Source organism: Chionomys nivalis, chromosome 4, assembly GCF_950005125.1.
Source record: "Chionomys nivalis chromosome 4, mChiNiv1.1, whole genome shotgun sequence".
Classification (NCBI taxonomy): Eukaryota; Metazoa; Chordata; class Mammalia; order Rodentia; family Cricetidae; genus Chionomys; species Chionomys nivalis.
The window spans coordinates 86,786,879-86,813,838 of NC_080089.1; the positions used below are offsets into that span (position 1 = coordinate 86,786,879).

The 26,960-nt window shown below is 42.8% G+C and overlaps 1 protein-coding gene across 4 annotated transcripts; it reads left to right on the plus strand.

Annotated features, from left to right (window-relative positions):
• Positions 1-611: 611 nt before the first annotated feature.
• On the plus strand, positions 612-26,960 carry Mthfs (methenyltetrahydrofolate synthetase). 4 transcript variants are annotated; one of them, XM_057768083.1, is made up of 4 exons: positions 624-763; positions 3,686-3,791; positions 4,503-4,764; positions 26,532-26,956. In XM_057768083.1, the coding sequence occupies exons 3-4, from the start codon at positions 4,557-4,559 to the stop codon at positions 26,762-26,764; spliced, it is 441 nt and encodes a 146-aa protein (XP_057624066.1). In that variant the 5' UTR covers positions 624-763; positions 3,686-3,791; positions 4,503-4,556; the 3' UTR covers positions 26,765-26,956. The 4 variants fall into 4 exon arrangements, with proteins under 4 accessions (XP_057624062.1, XP_057624066.1, XP_057624063.1 ...); XM_057768080.1 differs by lacking the exon at positions 624-763 and adding an exon at positions 872-1,093; XM_057768082.1 differs by lacking the exon at positions 624-763 and adding an exon at positions 1,275-1,451.

Sequence of the window (26,960 nt, forward strand, 5' to 3'; positions counted from 1 at the left end):
TACTCTCTGCTCCCCACTCAGTCAAAGGCCATTAGAGAAAGGCATTATGTGTCTCTGAACAGCAGGTTCCAACAGCAGCAACAGCTGGCAAACTCTTCAATAATAATGAACAGGGTGACTGAGTCCTGAGTTCCCCAGGGAGGAACATCCTTCTCCAGAACGGGCCTGCCATTTGTTGTATCAGCCTATCAGCAATGAACCAATGACTGAAAAAGCGGGGAGAAAAGGCACTTTGTTGGTAAAGCAGAATGTTTTATCCTTTGAGCAGGAGGAGCCGAGTGTCCACCGGCAACGATGTGCACCCATCTGGCTTCCGTTGCCCTTCTGAGGCTTCTTCAACCCTGCACTCCACGTTAAGGAAATTAGAGAGTACTGAGTCCGCGAGGGTTGCTAACGGCCTTTGTTAGACCTTCGGCAGAAGCACGGCTACCTCCGTAGGCTGTGAGGGAGGGTAAAGGTACCTGGCTACCAGCACAAACACCAAGGACGCCTCGGCACGCTGCCTTTCGTTGCCACAAGTGGGGGGCCGGCTCAGACGGCCAAGTGGTCAACGCACCTCTACTGGGCCACAGGGGCCACGCCCCCGTCCCCTCCCACTCCGGCGGCCGAGGGCGATGGGCGTGGCTGGGACGGTGCTTGCTACGTGATGGCGGCGGTCGCAGCAAGCAGCGCCAAGCGGAGCCTCCGGACGGAGCTGAAGCAGCGTTTGCGGGCCTTGAGCGCGGAGGAACGGCTGCGCCAGTCTCACCTCCTCACCCAGAAGGTGCGGGAAGGCTGCGAGGAGTTAAACGCCTGGAAGCCTGTGTCCCGCTTGCGTGTCTGCGCAGGCGCACCCCACCCCCCTTTGCGTGCGCGTCCTCGTGGGCGCGCGCTCGCACCTCCAGGCTGGCCCGGTAGGGTACCTGGCGGACCCCTGTGGGTAGCGCTGCAGCTTCTCAGGGCAGGCCGACAGGGCACGTTTGTTCATTCAAGCCGAGCTCTTCTGCTGTGGTGGATACGCATTGCCGCGAGCTTTAGTAGATGTAGAATGTCGAACCACGCCTGCAGATTTCGGTTTAAATTTAATTCATTCACAGGCGTTTAACACCTAGCAGTAAGCCGCTTTTGCTGTGTACTGGGATTATAGAGATGAAAAAGACAAGATCTAGCAGAGGAAGCGGGCGAATGAAAAATTGTAGCGTTAGGGATAAGGCTCAGTGAAACAGCTGTTCAAAAATGTGTTATATTTTGTTTGTACATACTTAGACCATACATTGAATTTGGGTCTGTTTTTCTAGGAGTTTTAAATTGCATCTTCCTATATTATTGGCAAAACTAGAATCTGAGTTTATCTACGGGTAGACTAATTTTCACGTTTTGAGTTAACTGTATCTGCAGTCACTCCTTGGGTTTCTGCTTCTGAGTTAGAGATGTATCTGGAACCTGTTGTCTTCTTTTGCCTTCTTTCTTAGGTACTTTTTCATCTCAACTTTTTAAAGAGTATCCTCAAATTATGTTTAAAGAAAATACCAATGTGATTGGCAGTCTTTAATTTTAGTTCATATGTATGAATGTTTTGTCTGAATGTATGTATGTAAGTACAGTGTATGTGTGTGCGCACGCGCATGTGCCTGGTGCCTTGGAGGTCAGAACCATTGGAATGGTTGTAAGGATGGTTGTGAGTCTCCCCTGTGTGTGCTCTTAGAATTTGAACCCAGGTTGTCTGCAAGAGCGTTAACTGCTGAGCCATCTCTCTAGACCCAACTTTTTAATATAGTTAAAAGATTTTCAACTTCCATTTGAATGCTCAATTGATTTCAAGTTTTTAATTATTTCTTTCTCATTCTGTGCAACATCTATGACTTCCAGTCTAGAGACTGTTTTTTTTTTTTATGTTTTATATCTTGTAGCTTAGTTACTGTTCTGTTGCTGTGAAGAGACACCAAGGCAACTTAAAAAAAAAAAAAGAAGCATTTTATTTGGGGTTTGCTTACAGTTTCAGAAGGCTAGTCTGTAATCATGGTGGGAAGCATGGATGAAAGCTTACACCATATCCACAAGATGAAAAGAGGGAGAGAGAGAGAGAAAGGGAGGGAGGGAGGGAGAGAGAGAGAGAGAGACTGAGACTGGATTTGCCATGGGCTATGGATTTTGAAACCTCAAAGCCCATTCTAGGGGTCTCTGTAATCCCAAAGGCAAGAAGAGTGTCATACACATGAAACAAGGAAGTCTGGCTCAGCACAACTCACTGACTGGTTTTAACTCAAGCTTCTAGAGCCCTAGACAGGACAGTTTGTTTTAGGCATGTTTAAGCACAGCGCATTTTGGGGGAAAGTTTTCTGGTGATAATTAGTTCAAACTTGTGTGTATAATAATTAGGACATGGTTACACTGAAACTCTTTCCAAGGTGCATGTGTCTTATTGACCAAATGTGACATGTTAAAGGTCTGGGAATGATCTGGGGTGCTGTTGGTCATTCAGATAGTACAAAGGTCACCAGGGTATTAACCACCTTTGCTCCCATTTGTAAAGCGTGTGTGACATCTCCCATAAAGGTGGGTCCCATTGGCTGAGAAACAGTGCTCAAGATAAGGGTATAGAGTGGGTGACTGAGACAAACATAGGAATGTGGGAGAACCGTGTGTGGTCTGACAATAGAGATAGTTCAGAGGTCAGGATATTAATCAAATCATTCCCAGCCTCCTGAGCAGAAAACAGATGATACATCTCTTCCTTTGAAGGAAGAGACAACCCTTAGTGTTTAACATCCTGGTTTCCCTCCTGCTCATCTGTGTGTAGAAGGACTTTATCTGAGTGACACACCTTCTATAAGAAGGTGCACACCTCCTAATCCTGCCTAAATAGTTTAGCAAATGGGAACACCACATTCAATGTATGAGCCTATGGTGTTCATTTTTACTCAAACCACCACATCTTGATTACTAGTTTTTCTTTGGATCTTTCAGGAATTAGAAAGTAAATTAATTAGAAAGTAAAAAGTCTGGATTGATCTTCTGTGTCTCTAAATGTTTTTCCTTATTTTTTTTCCTAATTTGTCTCCCTGTGCAGATGGTAGTAAAGCCGTCTGTCACTGAATGAAATCCCTGGCCCTTATCTGTACATATCTATGAATGAAAGTGTGTTGGCTACAAGATTCCCTCTGCTTTTATAGGCACAGGTTAGAATTCTAAGAGAAGAGTGGATTCTGCCTTCCTCCTGTGTCCATATTTTAGTGCTGCTTTGTAAATACTGTCTCTCCCTCCCTTAAGTCTTACAGGACTTAGATTTCTGCATCTTTGTCTTCATTGTTAAGATGAATTCCCTTTTATCCTCCCTTCTTAACAAATAGCGTATAGATGGGCTTGAGGGAAGACAGGCAAATGCATATGCATAATCTCACACCGAATTCCAGCTGTGAATCTTACTGCTTATTCAGCTCTTGGTTCTCTCTGCTCTGCCTTAGAGAGATTAAGAGAAATACTTTCTCGTATAATAAATGGTGTCAGAGTCTTAGGCCTACTCCAAATCTGGGCAGCCCCCTTTCCATTTGTTCCGCTTCTGCCAAGCCTCCTGACAGCTTTACAGCTTTTCAGAAACCAGGGGTTGACTTTATTCTGTAGCCTTGATTTGATATGCTTTGCTTGACTTCTCTCTTCCTTTGTATTAAATGTAACTTGGCTTTCTTTACTTGTATCTTCCTGCCAGTCATACTGTAAGCGGCTTTGGTTGTCCTTCCTGTAGCTTGGAGGACAGGGGAGAGCAGGAAAGGAATGGAGACAAAAGGGACTTAAGGGCCAGCTTCTGAGTCTGGGTAAGTTCCTAGGGTTAAAACTTAGCTCCTTTTGCCTGATGAGGGATTCCACTAAATAAGGATTCTTATACCAGGAGCCCTGTGGCCCCATTTTAATGAACTTTGTGAACACCCTCTTGAATGGAGTAGCATTGGTAGAGCTAAGAGACGGTTATAAAGCATGGTCTCTGTGGGAGCTTGTGAACTGATTCAGAATCCTTTATTTAGGACACAGAAGCAGTGATTCACTTATGACTTACCTCATATAGACTGAAGTGCTGAGTTGCGTATCACTCTAAATGTAGAAAAGGTTCTACAGAGGTCAGGAAGGTTAGGCTTAAACGGGTAAAATTGATGGGAGAAATGCCCAACAATCCAAAGTTTGGGAAAATGGGTGAGATCCAAATTCCAAAGAGAAAATAAACGAGAAATCCTCTGACATGTACTGGGAACTGGGATCACTTCAGGAATTCTGGAGATAGACAACTTTTCCACTTCTTGTCTTTTTAATGATTAATGATGCAGACAGTAGGCCAGCAGAGAGATAAAGGGATCATCAGATTTGCAAATCTTGAGTCCTGAAATAAAAAGCAGGCATCAGAACATAGCATGAACTCACTGTATCACTTTACTTGGAGAAAGCTGTGACGAAAGGGAGAAATTGGTCAGAGGAGTTACTGGTTTATGAAAATATAGTCCTAAAAATTATAATTGCTTTCATTTCCCACTTAGGTGATTGCCCACAGTCAGTATCAAAATTCCAAAAGAATTTCCATCTTTTTGAGCATGCAAGATGAAATTGAGACCGAAGAGATAATCAAGGACATTTTCAAACAAGGCAAAATCTGCTTCATCCCTCGGTACCGATTCCAGAGCAATCACATGGACATGGTGAGATTAGCATCACCTGAAGAGATCTCTTTACTTCCAAAAACATCCTGGAACATTCATCAGCCTAGTGAAGGAGATGTTCGGGAGGAGGCCTTATCCACTGGTAAGGCTTCGTTTCTCACACCAAAACACTTACCTAGATGCAGCCTGTATCTTCTGACCTTAGATACTAAGTGTGGTCGGGCTTGGCTAGTTTGGGGGAATTGATGTCTTTGAATGTTTTATACATCAAACGTAAGTATCAAGTAAAAAGAATGCTGAATATTGAAAACATTGAAGTTCAGGAGTTGGTCTTGAAAATGTGCATTCCCAATATGGGTTTTTTCATTTTCACCCTCTGCTCTTTATTCATGCCGTGTTTGTGGCACCGATGGCTTTTGCTCCCATGATACTTGCAGCCCACGTTGCAGTGGAATGGAGTATGGTACTTTAGATTCTCTCAGTTGTGGTGTAAGGCAGAGAGAGATCGCTGCTGTTGCTTGTGGAAATGTCTGAGCAGGCAGGCTCGCTGTTTGTTTCTTCCTAACATCACGTTCTCAGTGCGCAGTTTTACTTACATCGGCAGTTTAGAATGCGGCAAGTTCAGTGCTAAAGCATAAAGGTGAGCTTCCCTGTTTGAGATGAGCTGATTGGAGCTCAGATTGTCTTTGCTGCAGCCTTTGTGGTCTGCTCGTCTTCCTGGTTTGCTTGTGTTATCTCGGTTTAGAAAGGGGTGAACTTATGTACCCTCAGTTGCAATTATGAGTTCTCAAGCAAAAAGTTCACACAAGGCATTGTTGTTTTAGGTTTACAGCATACTAACCCAGCTGGTAAATGAAATAGAGGGGCTATATCTTGATTGAATTTAAACGGAGAGCTGCGTAGACAATTTGATCATCTGGGAGTCCTTCCACTGAGAATTTATAGCCTGATTCAACCTTAATCAACTTGGCTTACACAAGTAGGATATTATTGGGGCAGAAACTGAAGACTACACAGAACAGCCAGCCTTAAATGTGTCTGGATTGGTTGGTGTCCTTAGGAGTCAGTCTGTCTTTGCTGTGACTCTATATCTGCAATAGCGTCATGTCTACTGTGGTCCTTGGCAGCTTGGACTTGGAGATCACATTTTCATCTAGAATTTCCAGCAGAAAAGAGCAAGTCTGGTTTTCTAACAGTCTCAATAAAATCCTGGTCTTAACTCTCATTTCCTCACGGCCTGGGTCGTACATGACCATTTCTGACTGGTTTTCCGTGATCAGGGAAGAGGGCCTATGACCACCTCTCCAGCGCTCTTCAACCACTAAGCTGAATGGTGGGGCTGAGGTGTGAGTGGCAGGTGCTGTTCTAGAACAAAAGAGAATGGATACAACACTGTCAGTAGTCAGACTCCCCGTACTGTTAACCATTTCTGAGATCCTGGAGAACAGACCCTTCCCTATAATGTTTAGTGAGGTTTTATTGTCTGATTTTTCTGAGACATTTTAGGAATTCATGTCTATGTGAGAATACCCAAGACACAACTTAAATAGGTGGCGCGACGATTTTATAGCACGCCACTGTAGCGTTTTATGGTCTTAAAGGGGCACCATGGGGGCAGGGTCTATGGATATACCCCTCTAGGATGAGCAGATCGGTACTTTGGGGGAGGCTAGAATCACTCATTGAGAAGAGTTCCCATTCAACTCTCCCATTTCCTTCTTTATTAGGACCGTGTGGTACCTGCAAGAGTATGGTGAAGACAGTGGGCATAGGCTTCATGCAAATAAGTAAAAGTCACCACAAAGTTGTGATGGGCTAAAGAAATTTGAATTGTGTCACAAAAAGTGTGAAAATGTTATCTTGGTTATTTTGTCTTGAGATATTGTGGTGATTTAAAAGAAAATGGCCCCCAAAGGAAGTGACACTATTAGTTTTTATGTGCATTGGTATGAAGTGTCAGATCTCCTGGAACTGGATCTTCAGATAGTTGTGAGCTGCCGTGTGGGTGCTGGGAATTGAACCCGGGTCCTCTGGAAAAGAAGTCAGTGCTCTTAACCACTGAACCATCTCTCCAGCCCCTGAAGTGACACTATTAGGAGATGTATCTTTGTTAAAGTGGCTAAGGCCTCATTGGAGGAAGTGTGTCACTGTGGAGGTGGCCTTTGAGTCTCATATATGCTTAAGCCATACCCAAAAGATGTCTCAGACCACTTTCTTTTCCTGTGCAAGATATAGAACTTAGCTACCTCTCCAGCACCATGTCTGCCTACATGCTACCATGTCCCGCCATAATGATAATGGACTGAACCTCTGAAAGTGTAAGCCACCAATCAAATGTTTCTCCTTTATAAATGTTACCATGGTCATGGCATCTCTTCACAGCAATAGAAACCCCAACTAAGACAGACATTGTATAGCCCAGGCTGGTTTTGAATTCACAATCCACCTGCCTTAGCCTTCAAGGATTATAGACTTACATAGCCATTTGGCTGGTAAATATTTATTAAGCACTTAGTCCCCTGGATCTCAGCCTTCCTAATGCTGCAGGCCTTTGATATAGTTGCTCATGTTGCGGTGACCCCAACCATAACATTTTCATTGCTATTTCATAACTGTAACTTTGCTACTTTTATGAATTGTAATGTAAATATCCTATATTCCAACCTTTGTGAAAGGGTCATTTGACCTGAGAAAAATTTGCTACCCACAGACTGAGCTGAGAAGCATGATGGAGACTTAATCCCCACAGTAGTGGCGTTAACTAGCCTTTTGTTCTCACAGAGGCAGGTGTTTGCCTGCATGTCATAGCTCCTCTTCTCTGAGCTGTCCTGGTCAGCTTGTGTTAAACATCAAGATGTCTCACCATTCCTGAATTCCATAATTCTAAGTTTATTCTTTTTATTATATTTCTGTTCATAGCTAGCTTATGTCCATAAAATTATTCTTGTCTCTCTTTTTATAACCATGTAATTTTCAAGTATTATAAGGTTTTTCTTTGCCATATATTTGTATGCAGTGCATGCATGTGGTATGTGTATATATGTGTGGACTAGTGTGTATGCCCATGCACAGGAGTAGAAGCCACAGGACGGTGTTGCGTTCCTGCTCTCTCACTCTCTACACTATTGCTCTGAAGCAGGATCTCTCACCGAGTCTGGAACTAGGCTGGCATCTCGCAAGCCCAGTGAATCCTCCCGTTTCTTCCACTTCATAATGCTGGGTTACAGACACAGCCACACCTGACTTTTTCCGTTGGTGATAGGGTTTGAGATCAGGTCCTCACATTTATGCAGCGAACATTCTTAGCCACTCAGACATTTCCTCAGCCCCTCTTTGTAAAATTTCTATTTCCTGCTTCGAAGCCCAGCCATCTTTTGTCTCTAACTTTTGATACATCTTTTCTCCTAGAAAGAATTTCAAACTGGTTTCCTCATCTTATTAATTCCTCTCAGTTGCCCTTTTACACAGCTTACCCATCTGTTAGGTGTTTTCTTGTGCACTGTGATCATCTGTATCTCTGGCTGAAAGTACTTGCTGCTGATCTGCTGTAGCCAAAAGCAGCGACATTGGACAACTCCAAAGTTCAGGCCACTGTTTGAACTAGTATTTCCCCATGCTCCCGCTCCTCCCCAGTGCATTCTGGTTCCTTTCCTTCTGCTGAAGGACAGCATTTCATAACAGTGGGCAATGAGAGATTCAGGACTGATCTCTAGTTTTACTCATTTCTCACTGTGTGACTTCAGCCCCTGAACTCGAGTTTCAGATACCTCATAGGGACATGAGCCCTTGAAGCCTGCCTGTGGGCTGTTACAGAGCTTCAGCGAGATAATGGCTAAGAGGTAGTAAGGGCATGACAGGTGCTCCATGAAGGTGCCCTTGCTGCTGCGGCTGCTGTTTGGCTGGGGTCGAGTTGTCTGTGAAAGTGAGGCTTGCTGTTTCCCAGGCTAGAACATGTCATCCATTTCTTCAGGATAGAATTTTGCAGTTCAGTGCCCGAGATCACTGGCTCTCAAGTTGCAATCTGGGTTCACTTCTTTACCAGTTGGGCAAATCACTTAATATATGAAAGCATCCCAGAGATGGGAATACTAAAACTGTTTTGTAACAGGGTAAAGCAGGATGATATGCAATTAAATACTGTACAGTGTGTTGTCATGAGGAATCAATAAGACGAAGCCATCATCACTAAGTGCTGAGTATTTTCCCTGGCTCTCTCAACATCCTAGTCTTTTTCTTCTGTGATTTCAAATCCTTGGCGCTTACTGTTGATCCCCCATGCTTCATTAATTCTTTTTGTGCTAGTACACTTAATCTCTTTAGGGGTCAAGATCTTGGTCTAAGATACTCTGCCCCTGGTACCCTAGTATCATATGGTTTACAGTGTGTATAGCCATACTGGCAGGAATGAAGAGAGGTCTAAGGAGACATGCAGTGCCTTTTCTTCAGCTATCAGGTTACTGAAGCAGTGGTCCCCTCAAACTGGAATTCTCCCCAGAAAACCCATGCCAAGAGATAGAAAAAACTGACGCCCATGCCAGCCAGAGAAGGAACTTGTCTGCCAGGAAGAGATGTCACACAGTTCTGACAACTTTCCAGACTACCTTGCATGAGAGACTAGAGCTGGCTCAGTGATGGGGCAATGACCCCAACCTGAGTGGGACTGTTTATTTATATGCAACTGTTGCCTGCTATTTAAACATAAACGTTGGGACTGGCGAGATGGCTCAGTAGGTAAAGGTTGCTTGTCACTACGCTGAGGACTTGGATTTGATCCTGGAACCCATATGGAGACTCATACAACTTGACTTCTGACTCCCTACATGTTCTGTAGCATGTGCTGCTCTCCTTCATGGCTAACTGAATAACTAGCGAAATAAGTAATGCATGCAAGAAAATAAATGTAAACCTCATGGCAAGACCTGAAGAAGGATTGCGTAGGGCAGAGTTTATTGAATCTCTTTATTTCTTTTTCTTCTCAATGTGGCCACATTGGATTAATCTTCTTTCTCTGCTTTTTATTATTATCTGTTTAATTAACCTACTGAGGGCAGCGACTGAGCCTGACTTGTTCTGGTTGCCAGGGTCTGTGCTCTGACCTCAACAACTCTAGCAACATGTAGATTCATACTGGAAATTTCTCAAAGTGAATCCAGTGTTTATTATAAATTCAAAGAATGCTTATATAAATGAATAGATGATCAGTCCTTTATAACCATGAAAGAAAATCTGAAATTTCAAAGTTACAAGCAATGAAGGATGCCGTGCCTGCATGGCCTAGAGACCAAGAATCGGTGAAGGGTGTCCAGATTGAATGAATGCACAGAGCAGGAGGTTGAGGTGGGAACAGCTTCTTTATTCTGCTGGGGCTGGCTTTTATACCATGGCGCCAAATGAGGAGGGGGCCGCAAAGGGACTGTAACCCGACCCCAACAGGGTTCAAGGAACCCTCACCAAGCACTCAAGAGTCCTTCCTCTACTCCAGGAGCAGAGAGTACTTTTTATGTCAAACATGTTTTTCTTTGCAGTTAAGCACCTCAAATGGGGGCAGGTATATCATAACTCAGGGTGGCTGTTCCCACAGCATGGGAATTGTTTTATAGATGCTGTGATTTTTTAACTTATATCATGTGTAAAATGTCAACATTATCCCTGGGTTGGGCAGGGCCTTCCTGGGAGATAGTCTTGAAATTTATCTTCTCTCCAGACTGGTCTTGGGAAAGTCGCTGAGTTAAGAGAAACATGGAATGCTCTCTGGCTGCTGATGCTGGCAGATCTGCAGTGGAGGCTGGGAACTGGCATGGATACCTTGTATATTTATCGTGCTAAAGGTCTGTTAACACAGTGCATATGTTGTGTTAAAGGCTGATAAGAAACAAAACCTGCAGTTTTGTTACTGGAGTGTTTAGGGTCAAAAGCCTGGGTTCTAGAAGGCTCAATAAGCCAGGCTTGGCCACCTATCTCCAGTTCTTCATGAAAGGACAAGCAGAAAAGAGTTCCTCCTCTGACTGGCACCAGGCCTTTCCTTACTTGCTGCATGACATTACTAGAGAAATTCCAGTTCCCTGGGGGTGACTGTTTCAATCGTCTGACAGCAGGGATGACCACAACCTTCTCTCTTTAGAACATCTTTGTTCCTGCTAGGTGGTTACAACTTGTTTGTGTCAAGGTGACCTACTCCACCATGCTTCTTTCTGTATCCCAGGGGCACACTGGCCTCTGGGTACATTGAGTTGCTAGGCCCCATATGAGATGAAGATAACACACCTGCCATATTTCTTCTTTTGTAGGTCAAACAAGTGTTAATTTTTAGACTGAAAGCCTGGGGTGGCACCTAGGCCCAAGAACCGGGCGAGACTGTCATAGCTACAGCGTTCTCAGCAAGCTGGTGATAACTTGGGGACACTGCCATGCAGATGACTATCATCTTCTCAGGAGAACTTTTGGTTTCGGTATAGTTTTTGCTAAACGAAGAAGTATGTTGCTAAAGTTCCCATGTGATTGGCATTTGATGTGGTTTGTAAGGGCCTTTGCCTTACAGGAAGTATGCTTGCCAACTTATAGCCATCTTGTTAATCCTGAGAATCGAAAGAGAAAAACCACTTCCACAGTTTCGAGCCAAGTACTGACCAGGATGGACTCGTTGTCGGCCCTTTTAAGGACAAATCCGTTCAATCACCATATTTCCCATAGGGCTTTGTACAGCTCCCAGCATCCCAGGAATTTTCCTGGTCTTTGGGCAGGTGGGGCTTGCAGGTTAATTTTGGAGTCTTATAATGTCTCCTTTATACAACAGAAATGTTATTAATTGATTTTTTTTTGAATTTTTGAAATAGCTTGTCTTAGCTAAAAATAAACAGCTATCCTTTTTATGTGTGCTTTTGTACATTTCTCTGTCATGATGGCAGTTGCGGAGGCTTCCTTCCCTGGACCATAGAGAAAATTTCCTTCAGATTTAGAAGTTTGTAAAGCAGAAAAATTAGAAATTAGAAAGCAGAACAAATCCTTACAATCCTTGTACACTCTGTGCTGTATTCCAGTGAGTTAGCTGTAGCCCAGAGAGGTGGAGTGACTTTTTAAAGGACACACAGGCAGTTAATGAGAGTGGGAGGCCACCCAGTTCTCTATTTTTCACTCTAGTGCATCTCCCTTTTGCAGTGAGGGCTCAGGTGGCCCAGGCAGGTCTCGAGCTTACTTACTGTGTAGCTGAGGGTGGCCGTGAATTTATGCTCCTCCCACATCTACCGTCCAGATGCTTGGATTTCAGGCCTCTGCCGCCATGCCCAGTTTGTGCCGTGCTGGAAAGCGAACTGCCGCTTCTTGCACACTAGCTCACGAGCTGCTCATGAATTAATCTCTTTCTGTAGCCGTTTTGTACTCAACTAAGCACAGAGAAGTCAGCTTTGGATTTTAATTTGAATGGTAGGTGCATGCTTGTTAGGTTTCCCTCGATCTGTTTCAGAACGTTGTAGCAGCGACTGTAGAATACATCCTGATTTTCCCAAGTGGTAATTTACTTCTGGTTAACTCCCAGTGCATTGAGGTGAAAAGATCCTACCCTTAGGGATTGCGGTTAATCCTTGTCAAGTGGGTTAGCCTGCTGAATGTCTGTTTAGGTACAATGATTCATTAATGTGCAATTAAACACTTGCTTTTTCTCTAAAGGACTAAGCCGGGTGACGCAGAATTCTTTCTTTGTAAACCTTTTTTTTTCTTTTTATTGTTTATTTACTTTCTTTGTAAACCTGAAGCTCTTAGAGTACTTTCCCCATTCCTTTCTTATTGCCTGTGAGTAAAACCATAAAATTATGATTAGGTTTAAGTTTATGTACACATTCAATTATTAGAAGCCCCAGACTTTTAAAAAGAAGTAATCAATTAATAAAATTAGTTATAATATATTGTAGTATTTCCTAGAAATTGTGTTAAATTTTTTTTAATTGAAAAATCAGAGTAAAAGGAGATTTTACATAAACCTTATCTATAAATGAGTTTGCCTTCACCTCTGTTGACCTTAACAGACTCTGAATTCTTTTCCACAGGGTACTGAAGCCTACTCACTAGCTGCTTTTCTTTAAATATTCTTGCAAATGTGACCTTACCTCATCATAGCATTACTCTACCATGTGGAGTCATTTTCATTGCCTAGAAAATAATTCCAGATTCTATGGCAAGGAAGAAGAAAAGAGGTGCTTCATATTTTTCCCCTTCTCTTTTGGGGGGTTGGGTTGGCTGCCTTCATTCATCTGTTTACCTCGACTGAATGTCACCCTTCTTCTCTGACTGCTGGAGTCTTTCATCTTTCTTTTCGGTGAGAGGGAAATGAAGTCTATTGTCTAGATTGGCCTTATACTTAGAATCTTGAACATCAGCTTCCAAAGCTGAGACTGACTGAACCACTCTGCCCAGTTCCTTCTCAAATCCTAGCCATTGTCATGGCCTTAACCTTATAGACTTCTGCTCCTTTGCATCAACCTAGCAAGCACTTTGATGTCAGGTGTGTACAACTCTTCCTTGTTTATGCCATACTGGGGATCGAACCCAGGTCTTCTCTTCATGCATGTGAGGCTAACAGATTGGTATTTTTTTTTTAAAAGAGTATTAGTTGTTATCATGAAGTACTAGCCATATGTGGTGTTTATTGAATTACCTCTTCTTCTGATAGAGTCACAGCTGGACTTTATTTCTAGCATAGTATAAAATAGGCAAGTAAACTAATTTAGTGATGCCTAATTCAGTGAATCTCAACATTCCTAACACTGTGACCCTGTAATACAGTTCCTCATGTCATGGTATCCCCCAACCATAAATTATTTTTGTTACTACTGCAGAAATTTAATTTTTCTACTGTTTGAATCGTAATATGAATGTCTGATATGCAGAATATCTGATATGTGACCCTGTGAAAGCATCGTTCAACCTCCAGGTTGAGAACCACTTGTCTAACTCTAGAGAACATTGAAACATCTGTGCTTTGTTCAGTAGATTTATTTTCTTAACTTCTTTCTGTAGTTACCATGCTGAGGGGTTAAGGATGTAGAGGGCCAGGGGTCCAGTGGATAGGTGGGGTGGGGAGTATCAGTGTTGGTAAGGGTGATTGGTTAAGGAGGAAAGGGCTGGTCAGGGGTTAGCTGGGTGAGACACAGGCCTTGAGCATTCAGAGTTGGGGTCAGGGGCTATGAGGAGTTTCTCATGTGAACAGGGATAAGAAAAGACACAGGTGATGGCCAGCTTCTTCTTCCCCTCCCCAGGGATTTTCCTTTCCTTCCCTGTTCCACTCTCCTACTGTCTCTGTCTTCCCTCTGTTTCCTTAAGCTCCTTGCTTTTCCCCTTCCTCTCCTTGTTATCTACGCCTTACCTACTCTGTTTATAAATCATTCAAGCAATCAATATTTTGTCCTTGTTATGACCTTGCTGTTAACCTGTAATCATGTATTGATTCCTTATTCATCCATTTATAATACAAAGGTAATAGTAGTTAATACTTTGATAGAAATGATTTTAGTCTCATTGTTAACTGATTTATCGTAATAGTATTAGATGCTTCATTGACCCAAGCAATATTTAACATTATTATATATCCTAACCATTTTCTTTTCTATTCCCCTTGAGTAAGAAAATATTGGCACAAATACTTTAGAACTTTTGGAATTTATTAAAAATTTCTTTGTTAGTTGGGCGGTGGTGGCGCACGCCTTTAATCCCAGCACTCGGGAGGCAGAGGCAGGCGGATCTCTGTGAGTTCGAGGCCAGCCTGGTCTAGAAGAGCTAGTTCCAGGACAGGAACCAAAAAAAGCTACGGAGAAACTCTGTCTCGAAAAATCCAAAAAAAAAAAAATTTCTTTGTTGGTTAATATATTTGATTATTGTAGTGTGCTTAGTGATGGCATTGGATTATAAGAGACAGAAATCTTATAAAGTACAGTTTAAACAATGAAGGGACTTATCTATTATTTGTTTTTATGCAATGAGAATACACTTTCAGTGGCATGTGGTTGTTGACATTTCATCTCAGTTTAAGGAGGTGAAAGTGTGGGCTACCATTTTCTTGGCAATTCTTTCCTACTGTGAAATGGCTTCTATGGATCCAGCCATCGTATCTGTAGTGAGCAAGAAGGAAAACAGAGCTGATGGCAGTGGTTGACTGTTAGCTGTCCCTGCTGCAGGAGGTTTTTCTGCAGATCCTTACATCTCATTAGCTTTAACATAACAAGCCTAAATATGGGAACCCAGGAATTTTCTCTTATTTATATACTTTTATACAGATTATAGGATGGTATTGGGTCAGTAGATAGTAGTTCTTATCAGCCATAGTTTTGTAGACTTGCAAAATACTTTTTTTTTTTTTTTTGTCTAGGGGACAAAGTAAGCCGTGTAGCTTAATACTACATTTTCATAAAGAGTGTTTGCTTATGTAGGAATATGTTAATGTAGCATTTTTAAATGCCAGGAATGATTTTAGACTGTTTCTGTATGATCTTACTTCTCAACTTATCCCGGGCCTTCTCCACCTTGTGATGGAGTTATTTTCCTTAGAGATTCCATTTGGCCTCCCGTGGCTACTCATATTTCCCTGATTTTTCTGTCAAGCTGCCCAAGGGCGTCACTGGTTCTCTCTGTGGAATTTCATGGGTTTATTTCCTAGCTTCTGGAGGCACTTTTCCACATGGTCCATATATATGCCCCAGCTATCTTCTTTTTCAGAGGCAACCATCACTGTCCCTGAACACATGCCAAGCTCTCCCTATCTGTTTTTGTTATTTCATTTTGATATCACAGGCCATTGCTGCTCCTCTTCCTGATCCCTGGAAGTTCTAATTCTTCCAGCACCCACTTCCTTAATGTCATCTTCCTGGAGTTAACCCCTTTGCCGGTAGGATGCAATTATCTCCTTTCTGTGTATTGCCTTGGCACTTGAATCACACCATCCCTATTATAGTTTAGGTGTTTCCTTACACTCAACTTCCTGGGTGTGTTTTCAGCTGAGCAAATTGTTAGTCCTAATTGGTATATACCTTTTCCATGTTCTTTATAGTTCCTTGGGTGGGACCGACATTGTATTTGTCAAGTTATTAATAATGGCTATTTATTGACTTGATTCCGTTGAATTTCTGATCGAAGGTAAAGCTTTAGGAAAATTTTTTTCTGCTTTCCCCTTGCTGTCAAGCTGGTTTTAGGGTGCATTAAGGGTTTCAAGATGAAGTTTTTTACATACCAAAAAGACGTATTGAAGCAGATAACAAGGCTAGCTGGAGTGAAAAAAAAATCACCACAATTCATTGGAAAGGATGTTATATAGACCTAGGTGACTCTTTTTCATAGCATTGTCTTATTTTAACTTGAGTTTTGCAGCAGTAGAAGTTGTTCTAGTCACACAAGGCTCATATCAGGTGAGCTATGAGGCCTATAAAGGAAGAGGAGAGCAAGCTGAAGAGATATACTGTGAGTCTGGTTACGTTTGCGGAACGAGAGATACTGCTGGGCTTTCAAGTGCCTCGTAAGCATTTGGGTAAAACAGGTGATGGAAGTCAGCGAGCAGTTTCCATTTTGCTAAAGTCTTGAGGTTGAGGAAATGAGCAGCACTATAACTGATGAGGATAATGACTTCCTGAGCTCTTCATGTACAACCTAAGGTAGATAGCAAGAGGCCCAAAGGCACTCTTACCCTGCACCTTGAAGAGATGCTCTTTGTTACTCTAGAGCAGTGGTTCTCAACCTTCCTATTGCTGTGAGTCTTTAACACAGTTCCTCGTGTTGGGAGACCCCCAACCATAAAATTATTTCCTTACCACTTCATAACTAATTTTGTTAGTGTTATGAATTGTACTGTAAATATTTGTGTCTCCAATGGTCCTAAGTGACTCCTGCAAAAGGGTCATTTGATCCCCAAAGGGGTCACGACCCACAGATTGAAAGACACTGCTTTAGAGAAAGCCACATTTTCATTCATTCATTAGTTCAAGGTCAGCTTGGTTTACAGAGTGAGTTCCAGGACAGCCAGAACTACACAGAGAAACCCTGTCTCAAAAAAACCAAACAGCAACAACAACAGCAGCAACAACAACAACAACAAAAAAGCCAAAAACCAAAATCTCTTTTGGGGACCTGAAAGTGCCCACTGATAGTTAACACATGCACCAGATGACCTTCCCGCCAGCCTTAAGGAACATGGTTCTTCTTTCCATTTCTCCATTTCTGTGAGCTTGACTGCTTTAGATACATGTGAGTGGGATTGTACAGTATTTTGTCTTTCTGTGCTTCTCTTGTTTTTTTCTTGATTGTGTCACATGGAAGAAGAGTGCTAAGAATTATTAACTTAGATTGAAGAGTTTCTATCTTCCTCTTTTTTTCTTTTTTAAAGAAAATTACATAACCAGAGGTTACTCAAGCTAGAGAAAAAACATTCATTTTGTCCCACTTTTATTGTCCTGTTTAGGCTCATCTGACTATGAATGGCAGCAAATGTCTCCCAAACTTGGTGTCAAAATAACATTTAGGAAGCTGTTTGATTAGATAATACTGCATCTGTGTATTTTTTGCATTGAAAATAATTTAATATCCCCTTCCATATTATTTATTTTAGTCAGTATCTTTTAAGATAAGATAAATTGAAGTTTGATTTTCTCTGTGCTTAAGCCCTAAGGGAGATGCCCAAATCAAGGGCTGGCAATGTCTTCTGTGAAGGGGCAGGTAATAAATGTTGGGGCTTAGTGGCTAGTACTGCGTCTGTTTCAGGGACGGACTCTTCCATTTTAGTGGCAACATGAAGCATGGCTGGGTTCAGGTGAAATTTCATAGCCTTATTTGACTGGTAGACTATGGGCTGCAAACCCACGTAGAGAATTGGGTGGTGCAGAGATGGCTCAGTCGGTGAGAATGCTGGGTGCACGAGAATGGGGACTGAGTTTAAACCCCAAACACAAGCAAAACGCCAGGCCTGTTCTCCCAGGACTGCGGGAAGATAGAGACCAGAGGATGGCTGGTACTTATCTCAGTCTCAAGAGAGTAAAGCATAGAGTGATAGAACATTTGATGTCCTCCTCTGGCCTCCATGTGACTTCATGGGTGCACACTTACACGCTGGCTTGTGTAACTAGTTTGGTGTTTTTCATATATGGTTACGATTGTTATTCATAGGGATAGCAGTGATGGTCATGGTGTCTGATAAAATAATGTCAGATCATTGCTACCTGTTTCCTGTTATCTTAATATCTGAGGCACATTTTCTAGATAAGATATTGGTCAAGATACAAGATACAATTAAACTGTTAGATGCTTAAGAAAATAGCTAACATGATTTGAAGTATGTCTCCTGGAGGACTAGACATATTTTAGAGTATTCACACACACACACACACACACACACACACACACAAACACAATTTACTAAAAGGAAATAGCTGTGCTCTGTTGTTACGTTAACTGTTCCTGGGAAGGTGTGAAAAGGTATCTATTTACCCCAGGTGTAGCCCTAACAACAACCAAAATGAGGAGTCCACCCTGGTCCAACGTACTAAACCACTGAGTATGTTTACTAGGCTTGTTTATAGGAACATGGGTGAGGGGTTACTTACTTGAGGGTGGGTGGCCCCCAGACAGCTACATCACTGCAAGACCCCACCCCATCATGGGTGATGTGTCACGAAAGCTGTTCCATGGAGTCTCACTTTCAGATACTCTTTCTCTTTTTATATACTGTAGCGTCTGAGAGCTCTCACAGCTGGTTTGTGGGAACGAGTGATGGCTGAAATCCCAAACGAGGAGCCTGTGGCCATCCTTCACCTCTTTCTATTGCGGTGTCCATGACCCTGCCACCATTACCATAGTCCTAGCATTCATTCTTACTTTGTTGCCATGGCTATGGGCCAAAGTTTTCTCTAGTCTTCATTATAGAACTGGGACAGTCATTTTATGTCCAAATAAAACAGATAAACAAACCCAGCAGTGTTGATCATAAAGATGAGACATAAGGTAGAAACTAAAAATAATCCAAATCTCCATGCCCAGAGATGTAACCACTGATAATAACCATTTAAATCTGTTTGTTAGCTTTTGCTAGACTCACAGTCTTTTTCACTTTTCACTTGATAAAAAACCACCAAGGGTGATTTTGTGGACGTATTCGAGAACAGAGGATGCTGAGGAGTGAGTTGGAGGGTGACACTGTATCCCCATGCAGCACCCACATTCCTGTCCAGCAGTCCTCATTCTCTCTCCTTACTCCACCTCCTGCAGGTCTGTGGATGGTCAGTGTTCCCCAGCGGTTACTACCTAAGCACTGCCAGCCCCCTAACTGTCCGCTTTATTGAACTTCTTCCCATTCCCAGTTTGTGTGTCATCTGTCCATACTGTGACCCAAGCCTGCTTCCATGGCAGATTTAGTATAGTCTTTGTGAGCTTTAACCTTCAACAAAGAGCTCCCTCTTCCCCAGCACTGGAGTCTCAGTGTCCCTGGCTATATGACTTCGTCAGATTACATCTTGATTCTCCCATTTGGAGAAAGCAGATGATAATGTGTCTTGAGGGGCTGTGGGCAGGAGATGTGAGGATGAGTCTGAAGTGGACAGCACAGCTGACCGTGAGCATCAAGGATTAATGTCACTGTTCCTTCTCTTCTTAGACATAGACACTTCCCAGAGGAGCCTCTGTAAAAGGAAAAGTGGTTTATAAGCAGAATGCTTTCCCATCACATCTGTGTAGAGCTACCATTGCCGAGAGCCTGTATGGTTTATACTCTGCCCCTGGCTGTAGCATCTTTTGTGAATAGCTCCTGCCTGCACATTTCTAGTTGACAGCAGAGGGCAGTAGAGAGTTAGGTTTGCTCTTGGAAAGCGAATGGGCTGATAAAACTAAATAACTATTTAAAGAAAAAACTTTCAGAGTCAACAGAGAGTAGGCACTTTCATATCCATAAGTATAAGAGAAGCCCGCATTTACTGAACACCTTACTAAGTTTTCGCATACGTATTTTATATATTTATTTAGTCTCACTGCAATGTTGGTACTATTTGGGTTTTAAGGAAGTTTCTTAGCTACCCATGGTTGTTGTGGGATCCAAACCCAGTGGTCCATTTGGAAGTCAGTACATTTGTCCAGTTGCTAGACAGTCTTCTAGGCTTTTGCCTTCACACAGAATGTTGGCATTTAAGAGGAGAAATTTACATTTCTAGTTCTGTGTGCCATGTGATAAAGATTCAGAAGGAACATTTTTATGGAAGTATAGGGTCCCCTTCTCATTCAGAGGCTTCCTTGTGTTCTCCAACTTTTCATCTCAGGGGCAGCCACTTGTCTGTGTATCCTTCATGAGATGAGCTCATAGGAATCCACAGACATTGTATGTCTTCACAGACCATCTTCCTTTGACTTTGCTGGGGTGGAGGCTGCTGTGTGGAAATACTCGGAGGTTAGTACCTTAGGAACTTCAGCTTTCTTCTGTGTTTTAGCTGTGCCCAGAGGAGTCTCAATTCCTATCTCCTTTGACATAGAGGAAGGTTAGGGCACAGAGAGGATCAAGGTTCCTGAGAGAAGTGATTTGGCAGAGACGCAGAAGTTTTTACCATCAAGGCTACATGTAAGAGACAAATGTACAAAACTGAGACAGGCAGGCACTTTGTGAATTGCCCAGGAAGAGTAATGGCTTTAATGGCCCAGGAATTTTGAGCTGGGGAGTTGTCCCAGCTCTCTGACTGCCACACTCGGGAGTGTTTTCTTTCTTAAGTAATGGCCTCCATTTATTTCTATCACTGTCCATATTTCCCTGGTCTCATTCTTTGTTCAGAGACACAAAGACCTGAAAACCTCAGTGGGTCCCCTATGGATTCCAATCTAGGTCTGTAATTACTTCTTTCATTTAGACACATAGTGTTCACAGGGTTGAGTCAAGCCTCACACTTATAGTATCCTTAGGTTTGAATGTAAGGCATAGATACGCTTCTTACGTTGTGATACATCACTAGCTGATCAGCCGAGTGCCCTGTTATACACAGGAATACATCTTACCTGGTGTTGTGTGCTTGGCCCAGTTCTCTGGTGATAAATGTCAATTCTGTATTTTCATGCACATTGGTGCCTGTGTCAAAGCAAGAATTTTATAATAACAGTGATGAAATGAATAGTCAGGAGTCATTCTGTCTTTAAATGCATGATTCTACACTGAGATTCCCAATGGCCAAAACATTGGGACAAAGTGAAAATGCATTTATGACGTAAATATTTTTTAAATTACCTGTTTCTGTTAGGTGATTTGGTTGATTAATTCTTCATGAGTTTCCAGGTTTCTTTATTTTATTACATGTGTGTGTGTTTTGTGGAGTCAGAGGACAATTTTGGGGAAGTCAGTTCTCTCTTTCTGCTATGTAACTTGTTGGCAAGCGCCTTTAACCAATAAACCATCTTGCTGACTCAGAAAAAAATATTTTTAAAGCATTTTATACAAATAATCGGAAGTCGACTTACGTCTTATTGTAACACATAATTGGTTTGTTTTGTTACCGTGTGTGTTCTGTGTTGTTTTTCTGTGAGGAGCAAGCACCATGCATAAGTCTGCTCTAACAAAAACATGATGGGTTCAAAGTATTGATTTCTGATTCTGTCTCAAGGGCTGTCATGTGTTACTGGCTGTGTGTTTCGTTTTGGGGTTTCAGGTTCTTTGTGCCGTGGAATCATGTTTGCTAGATGAGCCTGAGTCACTGCAGGCAGCTGTGTGAGCTAAGGGGTAGGCATGCAGTGGTTGATTAAGCTGACATTTGATGACATTTACATCATAGTATGTTTATCCATTCGAGGTTGTAGGTAAAGGTGGTTTTGAGAGAGAGAGAGGGGGTGGAGCTGAGTTCTAAGAAATCTAGAAAGAAGAAAGGATTTCCTGGCCCCCAGTGCAAGGACAGGTTGCAGCATAGTTATTGGACAAAAGAACTGCATGGACGCTTAACTGAAGCGCGTTGTATGACCGTTGCTATGTTACATAAGGAAACAATGGGATGGAACACAGATACCCAGGCAGGAAATTGCAAGTGGGTTTGTCAGATTTGTCAGACACGGTTCAGGTGATGTAACTGATGGCAAAGGAGTATACAGAGGAAATGACGTAGAGGTGATGTCTGGGAGACTAGAAGAAGATTTGCATAGCCAAGAAAGGGCAACTTGGATGTTATCATTAAAGTTACTTCTTTTTGTGTTGACTCTTTTTGTTTTGTTTTGTTTTTTGTAATTGTTATTTTTGAGACAAGGTCTCATGTAACCCAGGATGGCCCTGAACTCTAGCGTACCCAAGGATAACTTTGAATTACAGGCTGGAATTACATACATGGTTCACCATGCCTGTTTTTAGGCAATGTTAAAGATCAAACATAGGGATTTTTGTACATAGGCAAACATTTTTCAAGGGAACTACATCCCCAACCCTGCTAAATGCTTTTGAGCAAGGAAGAGACAGGAAAAAAGCCTGCATTGTAAGAAGAGGGATAAGCAGCTGAACTTTCCAGAGGAACGGTACGTTCAGAATAACAAGATGAGCTCTCTGGCCCTAGTGCAGAGGGGCATCTGTGCTGTCGTGCTCATGAAGTTCCCGAAGAAGAGTGTGCGGAAGATGGGATCAAGAAATGCAAGGCAGAAAGAGTGAAAGGAAGAAGGAGAACACTGAGAACAGTTCTTGTTGGTTTCATAGCCGAAAGGCTGTGCATATCTCTTGGGCTCCACAACTTACGCTCAGGATTGGGGCAGAGACAGTTCAGTGGCTGAACCGGCTGCATCCTGGAGACCTCTGTCCCAGAAGTCTGAGTTCAGGATGTCCTCAGAGACATCTGCTGTTATTTTACTGAGAATGATGCTCCCAAGGGTGAACTAAATCCTCAGAACGAGGGCTAGTAGAAGCATGCATAAAATCCCCTTTCATTTTCTCCCACAGCCTGAAGAGTCCACAGCTCTGCCTGTCCCCCCCCCTGTGTCCCTTACTCCAGCCGCTGCCTCCCTGCAGCCCCTGAGACAGTGTTCTTATCCTCTCCACATTTTGACTCCATTTCTGTGTTTCAGTAACTTCCTATATTCCATGACAGGGTAGCAACTGCAGCTGTGGGCCAAGTCTGCTCTAGTAAGTAATCCTAGCCAGTTATCCATGTATGCTGTCTCTGGCTGCTTTCACAGCGCAGAACCGACCTGTAGCCAACAGTGTCTCATAGCTGAAATTATTTACTGTTTGACCCTTTACAGAAAACAAAAATCAACAAACCTAACTCTGGTTCTTTACCTGCACTCTCTTGGTTTTTGTTCCCTCTTTGCCTGAGGAAGCCTCCGGGAAGAAAGATTGCAGGGATTGGTTCTAAGGGAGTACAAGAGTCAGTAGGTATACTTAATTTCACTGCCAAACTGTTCAAGAAATGGTGCCTCGTATTTCTTAATTCACAAGAGAAAGTCTCATAATACATAGGATCACCGTAGACGGTACTTAACTGTAGAGTTCATAAGCATTATCTAATTTAATGCTCATGACCTGCAGGTGACCAAGCAGATTTACAGGTGGTAATGTTGAAACACAGACTGGAAAGTGGTTCGCCCTTGATCCCATAGCTAGGGAGGATCATGGTCCCTGCCCCTTGCCAGCTGCCATCAGAGAAGGCTGCTGTTTCAGAGAACTACCCAATAATGGGTAAAAGGAAGATTGTGAACAAACGCAGGGTATAAGGCTGGTGTAATGGTAAACTTTACAGTTCTGAATGCAAGAAAGCTATGAAGCTACACCTCCCTCAAGAAGAATAGCAAACAATAAACTATGACAGTGCAGAAGGGTCCCCAGAGACCTCTCCCTGAAGTTCCTGCTGCAATCCTGGTGAGCGGAGCACCTTGGCTGTCCTCGCTACATTCTACCCCAGCACAAGGGGCTTAACAAAATCAGAATTGTGGTGACACTGTGCTGATATCATTGTCCTCTGTTTATGAGCCTTTGTTGATTATAAACAGGGCCATGCCAGAGCTGTGGGAAGCATATGTATGACGAAGAGTTTTCTGTTTCGCCCACTGAATTTTGACTTTGTGGTACATTAGGGTGTGTCTAGGGTCATACTCTAGTGTGTGTGAGAGGCATGGAAAGCTTATTGAGCCCATACTTGATTTTCTTGTACCATTAATTTCTTCATCAGTGGGGAAAGGAGGGATCCAGAAGTAGTGTTGTGTGTGTTTCAGGTAGGGGAAGAGGAGAAAGGAAAGAAAAGATCATGTGTCAAGGCACAGGAAGGACTTCAACTACGGATGGATTAAGTCAAGTAAGGAATGCAATATGTATTCCGAAAAATGCTTGGACTCACCAAATAGCAGAAGTGGGAGCACACCAGAAAAGACTTTTTAAGTAACTACTGGAACCAGGGGCCACAGTCCACAAATGGTAGAAGGGCATTGGGTGTGGGTAATCCTATGGACAGGGACACACAGCCAACATCTAAGCGGAATGCCGGGACCCGTGAAAGGCAGTTTCAGATCCCTGAGCTACTTAACAGAACAATGGCCAGTCTCACTTCTGCTTAACGGTTCTAGAGTCCATATCGAACTAGCAGCCATGCGAAGATAAATAAAGTTACTTGTTTTGTCCCATAGTGCTACTTCTTCAATTCAAGTATATGTACCTTAGAGTTATTGAAATAGGGGTTGTCCTGCCAGGATTGATCCATGTGAAGATAATATACTCGTCTCTCAGGGTCTTTGTGCTCTAGAAGTCTATTAAAATCCAAACATGAAGGATGACTTGGAAAAAGTTATGACCTGCAAGGAAATTTGTTGTCCAGCAGAGTTGACAGAGACATACACACTCAGCTCTATGAGGTGGACTCCAGGGAGAGCAGCAGACCAAGCATAGGGAGGAGCAGGGCAGTAGCAGCAAGCTTGACTGCAGGCTGAGGACTGACGCTGGCTTTCCTCGCCTGTTTCCTTTCTCCATTCTCTTCTTCCACTAGCATAAATGTGTGGCTCCAAAATTCTGCCTTCTCCTAGGAGTTGGCCCTGGTGGATATCCTGGCTGTTCTGTTGCCTTCCCTTTTTGTTGTTTTGCTTTTATACTTTTTTATTATGTTAACTAGTATGCCATATGAGACGTCACCTCTTAAATTGTAGGTGTAGAGTGATTTGTTTTGACTGTAAACAATGTCATGTCACAGACCTCTAGAACTTTTCCATTTTCATGACTCAAATGCTGAATGCTGTGTTTATCAAAAGCATCTTCCTCAGGTCCCTGGCCAATGTCATTCTTTCTGTTTATAAATGTTTTACTAGATGCCTTTCAGGGGAATCACATAGTACATGTGTTTATTTGATTTTTTTTTTCATTTAGCATAGTGTCCTCACAGTTCATCCATGTCCACTATTAGAAAATTTTCTTCTATTTTATGGCAGATTAATATGTTACCACATGTGTACCATGGGATGTGGTTTTTGTTGTTTTGTTTTGATCAGTTGCTACTGTGATGGACGTTTAGGCTCCTCTACCTTTGGACTATTGTGTGCAGTTCTATAATGAAATTGGAAGGGTAAAGATCCTCTGAGATCTTGTTTTAAAAATCTAGGAGTGGGACTGTTAGATTTTATGGTAGTTCTACTTTTAATTTTCTGGGAGATATGCATGCCATTATCCTGCCATCTTGTACTTCTGTAGCTCGTGCTGGAGAGAACCACATACCTGTCTCTCCTCTTACTCTTCAACCCGATCTTCCTTCTCCAGCAAACAGAACTGCTGCCTGCCTCTTCTTCAGCACACTGCTCCTTCTTTTGAGACTCTTGACGTTCTTCAAAATCCACATCAAGTCAAAATACTTCATAACCTCTTGTTGCCCAGCTAGATTTACTTGCTCTCTGCCGGAGTCTCTAAAGTCCTTGTCTCTGTTGTATGGGACAATTGATAGACATGTTGTTTTGGCCTGAGTTTTTACTTTAACTGAACTGCCATCTCCTGATGTATCTTCTCTGAGAACTTTGCAAAATACCTTTTCCTCTCCGTGAAGAAGCAGAAATCATAGAAAATGTATGTGTGTTACAGGTTTAGAAGTCAGTTGCTCTGGAAACATAAAGAGGACCCTAGGGAGTAGCTCAGGTATACAGGACACTGTTCATTCCTATAGAGATAAATGAATGTGATGGAGCAGAGAGAAAAGGTCAGTGGCATCACTGTTTTCAGCCTGCAGGGCTTGGAATAGGCAGGCAGGCTTAGAGGATTGGTTCGAACTACACTTGAGCAGTGTAGGACGTTGGCAGGTAGGGTGAACTGGACATGCCTGGGGCAGGAAGTGGAGTTCACCTCATAGGAAGTCAGCAGCTGCTTAAAGCAGGGACCAGTCTAACAGGCAGTCTGGAAAACACCACTCCTGGCTCCCTGTGCTGGAAAGTTCTTGGCTTCCAACCATAGTATGCCTTGCCAGCAGTGCTGTCTGAGTGGTTAGCTCTCAGCTAAGCTGAAAGTCAGCGCCTATTCTTGCCTGCCAATGGCTGGAAAGGGAGAGGAAATGGGCTGCTTGGTACTTTTAATAGCTCCATCCTTTCTGCTTTTTCCTTACCTTCTCATACCCCTCCAGATCTGTACTATCCCACTGCCCACCAACCCAGGTTGGACAGGTGTGTAGATCAGCCCCATACTAGAATTAAAGGAAGTTCTGAGGCTCTGCCCCTGGAGAAAGCTCTAGCTGGTGTGGATGAGGCTAGAGTCACATCTAGCCCCTGGAGAACCCTCTAGCTGGTGTGGATGCAGGACTGACTAAGTAGCTGAAAAGTTATTTCCTTCTTTGTCCAACTTGATTTTTTTTCGTAATTTCACAAAGATCATATATTTCTTTAGAAATCAGAAAAAGGGTTGATGTTATTAGAAATAAAGCCCAGATGCTATCCTGAAGTGATCTTGCAACAACTATTGATACTCCAAATGCATTCCTGTTTCCACAGGGGGACTTGACCTCATCTTCATGCCAGGCCTCGGGTTTGACAAAGATGGCAACCGGCTGGGGAGGGGCAAGGGCTACTATGACACCTACCTGAAGCGCTGTCTGCAGCACCAGAAGGTGAAGCCCTACACCTTGGCTTTGGCGTTCAAGGAACAGATCTGTCCCCAGGTCCCAGTGGATGAGCATGACATGAAGGTAGATGAAGTCCTTTATGAAGACGCCCCAGCCTCTTAAGTCATCCTGTGACAGCCACACTCACTGGTTTGTACCAGTGTGAAGAAAGTGTGTGTATTTTCTCCTTGTCAAAAATGAGTCAAAATGGCACATTAAAGTGAATATGGATTGTGTTTCTTGCGTGTAAATATAAAATATCTAACTTAAAACCACCGTTAAAAGTCAAGAGATGTGTCCCTCGTGGTCCTGATTTCCT